Source organism: Lampetra planeri, chromosome 13, assembly GCF_965212315.1.
Source record: "Lampetra planeri chromosome 13, kcLamPlan1.2.h2, whole genome shotgun sequence".
Classification (NCBI taxonomy): Eukaryota; Metazoa; Chordata; class Hyperoartia; order Petromyzontiformes; family Petromyzontidae; genus Lampetra; species Lampetra planeri.
The window spans coordinates 7,196,933-7,204,907 of record NC_136119.1 but is presented as its reverse complement, the minus strand read 5'-3'; the positions used below and the strand labels follow the sequence as shown (position 1 = coordinate 7,204,907).

The 7,975-nt window shown below is 48.0% G+C and overlaps 1 protein-coding gene across 2 annotated transcripts; it reads right to left on the bottom strand.

Moving 5' to 3' along the window:
• Nucleotides 1-199: 199 nt before the first annotated feature.
• On the bottom strand, nt 200-5,560 carry LOC144722012 (SAC3 domain-containing protein 1-like). Of its 2 annotated transcripts, XM_078600060.1 has the most exons (5): nt 5,539-5,560; nt 5,279-5,421; nt 3,948-4,137; nt 1,934-2,360; nt 200-815 (listed from the first exon to the last, which is right to left on the bottom strand). In XM_078600060.1, the coding sequence occupies exons 1-5, from the start codon at nt 5,542-5,544 to the stop codon at nt 328-330; spliced, it is 1,254 nt and encodes a 417-aa protein (XP_078456186.1). In that variant the 5' UTR covers nt 5,545-5,560; the 3' UTR covers nt 200-327. The 2 variants fall into 2 exon arrangements, with proteins under 2 accessions (XP_078456186.1, XP_078456185.1); XM_078600059.1 differs by lacking the exons at nt 5,279-5,421; nt 5,539-5,560 and having other exon boundaries at nt 3,948-4,637.
• Nucleotides 5,561-7,975: the final 2,415 nt, after the last annotated feature.

Sequence of the window (7,975 nt, the reverse complement as noted above, 5' to 3'; positions counted from 1 at the left end):
ATCCTAAAACGGGTAAAGCAATGATGCAGTCCCTCCCCAGTGGTGAGTGATAACTCAACCGGTTTTTGGCACACCCTTCACGAACCTGCACTGCAAGCCTGGTAAAGAATGGTCAGGTGTGGGGAGGCCTTCATACCACACAGTAGATTGACAAAGGCCTATAAATGAAATAACTTTTTTTAACAAATAGACTTGCACATTTTACAATTATAATACGCATTTATTGAAACGGATGTAAAAAAATACTTTAAAATATCTTGAAAAATTAGACATCTCCATTGTGGAAACTGCCAACAATTCCCAATAACATACTCAAGCATACAACAATTAGGCAACATCTCCCTCTTGGTGCTGCGAGCCATGGAGGATCTCTCTCAGGGTCCACTCCTCACGCTTGCTGTCCACCAGGGCAATGCACCGAGCCGACTTTGGCAGATCCACAGAGACTTTCATGGCTGTTTTCTGAAAGGCGATGCAACCATCTTCGCCGACCAAGATGCCGCAGTGTTGGCACAGGCTCCGCGCCTCGCCGGCGCTGTCCAAACCCAGCAGCTCCGACAGACGCGCCAGCGGGTAGCGGCAGTTGCGCACGCTGTGGCCGTGCGAGTAGGTGCGCAGCGCCTGCTGCCGCACAAGCCGGAAGTGGCGATGTGCGGCACAGCTGTGCAGGAAGGGGAGGCGCCGCACCAGTCTGAAGAAGCGCACAAAGTTCCCCTCGAGGTAGCAGCGATTTATGTCCAAGGCAAGTCGCATGACCTGGGAGCTCCGGATCTCTGGCGGTCGCTGCAATGCGTAGTGCAATGCTTTGAAGGAACCTGATGAATATCAACAAGACAGGAAATAATATTAATGGTTTTGTGAATACTTGCATAAATAAACATAGCTTTTGAGTAACAATGAGTCGAACAATGTGAAACAGAATAGTTTTTTTGGGTTAAATTGTGTAAATATAAATGTGTCTTCTTTGGGTCTTTCGGTAAAGTCACGTAGAAAAAAAAAGTAACAAAACTACAACATTTCGATCGCAACAAGCAATCGTCATCAGGAGGAAAAAAGGATTACGATTACTTGTGTTGCGATCGAAACGTTTAGTTTTTTATAAAATATTTTTGTTCTACATGACTTTACCGAAAGACCCAAAGAATATGAATTTCTGCAGTCACGAAAGCTATAAGTCTTTATAAATGTGTCGTTAAACCCACCACCACCTGACACAGCCAATTAGTAAGGTTTGTCACGTAAACCAAACATACCAATTCGTTACTAGTACAACACACCGGTGTGTTGAAGAACAAATCCGTTGTAGATTTGCTCTCCATATGGATGATATTGGTCGTGAAAGCCTACGTGTTAAACTAATGTGGAACAGGACTTAAAACAAGTTCTGATTTATGAAGAGTTTGGATTTATGTATGGCTTCACAGCAATACACCAACAGGTGTCTCCTCCCTGTACAAGAAGCATTTCTCTGGTCCCCAGATGCGAAGGCAGGGCTAGACCACGTGGCCATCGCGCACGTGCGAAAGCACACCCTGCACGCAATGCCTGGCTCTCACGGTGACGACAGGCTGCACGGAGGGCACTTACAACGTCCTAGAAGAGAGCCACATTCGACAGCTGGCCAGCTTAATCCCTGCCGTCAATCAGTCGGGGCTTGCGAAAGGAATCGCTTTGGCAAGGAGCACACTAGTAAAACCTGTTTCAGTGGTCTCCACCACGTGGGGAAAATGAGCACTCTGGAACTCGTAGTGAACCCTTTGGTCAAACAACTCCCACAAGTGAAAGGCAAGAAAATTCCCCCATCCAAGCAAGCGGATTGACAAAAGGGCTGTACACATACGAGGTATGTATCCTGGCGTGTGCACTGCACGAGAACCGACCGTGGGCATCAATCGCACAGGCCCGCTCTGAATGTGACTGGCGCCTCACGCACCCATGTTGTAGAGGAGGTGCAGGGCTTGGAAGTCGCCCTCGTTGCGGCAGCGCTCGGACGAGTAGTTCCGCAGCAGACAGCTGAAGCACTCCTGCAGGTGGCAGTCGGTGATGGTGGGCTCAAAGTGGGCGAGCGTCTCCTCGCAGAGGCGGTAGCTGGCGTAGACCATCACGCGCACGCTCTTCTCCAGCACGAGCACGATGTGCGGCCCTCTGGCGCGCTGCACCACCGCATCCTGGCGCACGGCGCGCAGGCGATCGAAGGTGAAGTCGTAGGCTTCGGCGAACGGCGTGGAGCGCGGTGACGCCTCGTCTGCCGGGCACAGCACGCCATCGATGAGGTAATCGACGGTGCGCAGCAGCACGGCCGGGGGACGCAGCTCCGAGGCCCTCGGCCGGTGCTTGCCGGCAGCCGGGCGCGAGTACTCCTGACGTGTCAAGCGTCGCGTCATGGAGCGGAGGGAAAGGAAAATATTGAGTAAGCTTATTTCACCCCATGGAAAGATTGTCAATCGCCACTGCTTGTTAAGGAGAACGCATATAAGGTAGCTGATATTGTGAATACCTGTCACTGTCATGTAAGGCCCACCAACCATGTATTTAGTATTTAACAAGCAAAATGTTTCCGTGAACTATGGGTCCTAGTATGACACAAAGCTACGTAAAGTAATACATGACACAAGATATTCATGAGTGTAGTTAATGAACAAGGACCCATATCTAATAAGAGTCCTCACCCATAAACGTCTGGCTGTTTTCCAGCATTGATTTAAGCAAGCTGGACTACTGGTGAGACACTGTTAAAACCGGTCCAGTTTTTGCTCACATTAAACCAAAGCTGCGAGAGAAAAATCACTCCCAGAAGACTTTGTGGCTGATAGGATATGTAAAAAAAACACTTGTTTTTTAACGTGGAGGAACACACATGGGAAGGAGGCGTAGTCTGCTTACTTCATTTGTAAGTTATATTCTCCACGACGCGAATTATTATTGAGACTTGGGTAAAATATGAGGATAAGCGTGTGACGATAGTGGCAGACGGGCGATGGTGGCGCACGCTGGAAATCCAGCACCGTGGAGGCAGTGGGGATTGGTGGATCATGCAAATGTAGTGACACTCCCTGCAGGCATCGAGGATCGATACCCTGACCTGCCAGGAGAATGCGGTACAGCTGGTTTGGACTAATCTCCATATGTACCATCTGTATATGACTGTAAGGCGCCATGGTGGCGAGATGTTAAATACCTCGCCTGGTATCGAAGAGGTCATGGGTTCGATCCTGACCATGATGCCTATTTGGAGTTTGCATGTTCTCCCTGTGGTTGTGTGGATTTTTCTCTGGGTCCTCCGGTTTTTCCCTACACATTTAGAAACATGCTTTTAGAGTGTTTGGCTGCAATAAATGTCCACACGATAAACCACTTCGTTGAGCTATCATTTGTGGCCGGGTCACTTCTGAAAAAGAGCTATACAACTTACCTGGTAAAATAAAACGTTTTTAATTAGCTTTTTGTCCCCACGCTCGTGTGGGTTTACTCCGGGTGCTCTGATATTCCCCTTCTCATGTATAGACACTCATCAGAAGTTATTTTAATATATGCTTCTCCAAGCTTGCAGCTTGCACAGAATTGTGATGCAGCTGCATGTAAATGACGCTGCATGGCCTCACGGTAGCAACGTTCGCCCCTTGTTGTAGAGGTTCCCAGTTCGAATTTAGCAGCCACCCTGGTTAATACTGTGGGTGAATTGACCACAGAAATACATGCCGTCCGCTTCACAGTGGACGTTAAAGATCCCTGACGTCATTCACATGAGTAGGTCATCGTGTGCGATCCCAATTTTTTTAATTAGAAAATTATCATTGAGTCCCCGAAGTGCCACTAGGGGGACGCTTTCAAATGTGAGATGGGAAGCGCTGCGAGATACCCCGACGTACGTTCAGGGCGCTGTTACAACAACGAATCGTTCTCAAGATTATTATTAACATTATTATTCGACCGAACAGCTCGCTCACCTTGACAGCACGAGCCGGGTCGGCCCTGGGCAGCCGCTCCCGTTCGGAGCCCGGCAGCAGCTCGAGGCGATGGAGTCGGCGCTTGCGCTCACGCTCCGCACGTTCACCCTCAGGGCACATGGCGACACACGATGCCGGCAACTGCTCCTCGGCCTGCATCTCCGCACGCAGCATCGTCGTCATGGTCTCCCTGCACGCAGACACATCGCAACCATCAATCGCTACCGCCGTGACGATGCCAGCGGTGATGTAACCTAGCGGCGGTGCATTTGCCGCTTGTTGCAGGTTCACGGTTTGAATTAAAACAGCCACCCTGGTTAATACTGCGGTGTGTATTACAGGTAGGAACAACAGGTTCCACACTGCCCACCAGGGATTATTTGTCTGTCTGTCGTGCATATTGAATGCGCTGTCCAACCAAGTTCCTACCTGCCCACTCCGAAGGAACGTGCTAATCGCAAAAATGAATGCCGTCTGCTTTAATGTGGACGTTAAAGATCGCGTGACGTCAATCGCAAGGCTAATCCATTGTCTACTGGCGTCATGGTCTAAATTTCGAAAACGACACTGCAAATTACTCATTTGGGATGAAACTTAGGCAAACGTTGCCCCCTGCTGTGAATAATTGGAAAGACCCTCCTGAAAAGGTCACAAAACTCAGTGAGACTTTGCAGATATAGCAAGCGTATTAATACAATAAATAATAGCCATGTTCCGGTGCAGTATCTACTCACCGTCGAAACATTCACCTCCTTGGGATACTGTATCATGAATTGTCATAATTCGAGGTCATGATTCGATTCCAAGAATTGAGTCTGTGTTTTCCACTGTGGTCAATGCAACGCCTTGAGTGGTTGAAGGGTTTTTGTTAACCCTTTAGGATCATCATCATCATAAAAAGCCACGATCAATCCACCTCTGGATGAAGGCCTCCTCTTGCTGTCACCCAGGTTTGTCAAGTCCATCCAAGCTAATTTCAATTATATTATAATTGTATTATATTTATACTACAATATTATACTATAATTATATTAAAATTATAGTATATATTTATACCATAATATCAAAATTATAGTATATATATTTATACTATACATATATACAAATTATTGTATATATATTTATAATTATAGTATAATTATAGTACATATTATAATATTATTATAGTATAATTACAGCCTTGGTTCAATGACTCCGGGCTTCACATAAAACCGCGTCGCCTGCACGGCAGTCGACCTCGCGCGACAAATGACACGTGCGTCTCGTCTTTGTTTGTTGTTGTTGTTTGTTAGTAGTAACTCCATCGTGGCGACGACTCGCGCGCGACCCACCGAGTCGTCGGACCTTCGGCGGCGGCGTCCGCGGCTCCTCTTGGCGACGACGACCCCGTGGGGCCTTCTCTCTTCCCCGCCACGCGTTCACCACGGCGATGTTGTTCCCTTGTCTCCTCCCCTCCTCGTTTTACGCGTGAACACTGAGGGGGGAGGAGGAGGAGAGGGTGGAGCGAGGTTCACGAGGGGCACGCGTGACCGGCGGTGAACGCGGGTCGCGCTCACGGATGGGTGCGCGGTGATGGGGGAAGCCGCCAAACCTCCATCGCGGATGCTCGACGCAGCGATTACTCCGCCTGGCACCGCCCCCCCCCCTTCACCCCCCCCCCACACCTTCACCCCCCCCCCACCTTCACCCCCCCCCCACCTTCACCCCCCCCCCACCTTCACCCCCCCCCCCACCTTCACCCCCCCCCGACCTTCACCCCCCCCCCGACCTTCACCCCCCCCCACCTTCACCCCCCCCCATGGGCATCAAGGCGGCAATACCGTGGCTTGCCAGGAGACGGCGGTATGGGATAGATCTTATTTAAAGCTAGCCTATCACTAATCTCGGAGAGAATAAGGTTACTCCGATCTGAACTCGATAATTTAGACAAGACTCTCTTACAAACACATCTAATGTTAACACAAAAAATGTCACCTTCTGATTGGAACCACGTTGATAACATGACTTCTGCTTCTGCTGACTCAATGTCAGCCAAATGCAAAGCTAACCTGATTTCTAAATTCAACCTCCTATCTAAAAAGAAACCAGAGCCACACATCGCAAAGCTGGATGTTAACAAGACCGTGATTAATCAGAGTAACATTCCAATTTCTGACAATCTAAAAACGGTACTGGCCAAAGGACTAAATTTCGCCGTCACCCCTAAATATATACCAGTAGAGGATATGATTTCTCAGATTGATGCAGCCCTCAGAGGCATAGGACACATCCATGCGGATGTAGCAAGAGCTGAAATAGCTACTATTCTTAAGAATGCTAAGAAACCCACTAGTAACATCAGCAAAAACGAACGCTCTGAACTCGCGAATTTAAAAAAGAGAGATGATATAGTCATCCTCTCGGCAGACAAGGGCAATGCCACGGTCATCATGGATAAAGATTCATACAACAACAAAATCCTGGACCTGCTTAATGATGGGAGTTACTCCAAAATTAAAAACGATCCCACTAAAAGCCTAACGACAAAAACCAACAGTATCATCACGAGTTCGACTTCCCTAATCGAACCAAGCAAACGTCCCTCTCTAAAACCATCGGCGGCAAGACCTCCCAGACTCTATGGTCTTCCCAAAATCCATAAAGAAGGCACCCCGCTACGACCCATCGTGTCGACGATAAACTCTCCGACGTACAAACTAGCCCGTTTTCTATCAGATACTCTGCTCCCCTTCACAGGCAAGACCTCTTCGGCAGTACTCAACTCAACCCAATTAGTCTCTATGGTTAAGGACATGGTACTATCTCCTGATGACATCCTCGTCAGCTTTGATGTAGTATCTTTGTTTACCAAAGTCCCAGTACCGGACACCCTAACAATAATTGAGGACTTAGTCCAACATGGATTGAATTCTGATGTACCTGCGCTGGTTAGGCATTGCCTCACCAACACCTATTTTACCTGGAATGGCACCTTCTACAAACAGAATGAGGGTACCCCTATGGGCTCCCCCTTGTCACCAGTTATAGCCAACATGTTCATGGAAAAGTTTGAATCAGACGCCATCCAGACATCCACCCTGCGTCCTTCCCTGTGGAAGAGATATGTGGATGACACTTTCGTCATCTGGCCACATGGCCTCCCAGCATTGAACCACTTCTTGGACCACATCAATTCTAGACACCCATCTATCAGATTCACCATGGAAGTGGAGAAAGACGGTAAACTACCATTCTTGGATATTCTGTTTAAGAGGAGGCTTGACGGATCCTTGGGACATTCTGTCTACAGGAAAGCCACCCACACAAATTCCTACTTGAAACCGGATTCCCACCACCACCCATCTCAAAAGAATTCTCTCATCAAAACGCTATACCACAGAGCCCATGGCATTTCTGACCAACACCACCTGACTGATGAATTAAGACATGTACATCGGGCCCTCAGGATGAACGGATACTCTGACCGCACTATCCGCCAAGCTGTCTCTCCCACCACACAGAAACAACCACATGAAACTCTGACCAAAACTATCACGTTACCATACATAGCAGGCGTGACCAAAAAGATCTCCAAAATTCTAAACAAACATAAGATCCAAGTCCGATTCAGTACAGTGCATAAAATCCGTGATCTGATTCCATCTGTGAAGGATGTCGTTCCTGACTTACAGTATCCTGGAGTCTACAAATTGAGTTGCATTTGTGGTGATTGCTACATTGGAGAAACAAAACGTCATGTTGCTGATCGTGTCCGCGAGCACAAGTCAGATCTGAAACACGGCAGAACTGATTCTTCGGCCGTTGCCGATCATTGCTACAACTCAGCGGGCTCTCATGAAATTGTCTTTTCCGAGACCAAGGTTCTCTGCAAACCTCCGGGCTACCATCAAAGGTTTGTACACGAAGCCATACAAATATACAAACACAGACATAATTTCAACCGTGATGATGGGTACAAACTCAGTAATCACTGGAAAGATGTTATTAACCACGCAAAAAAGACTTAATTACACTTTTTGGACCATCTT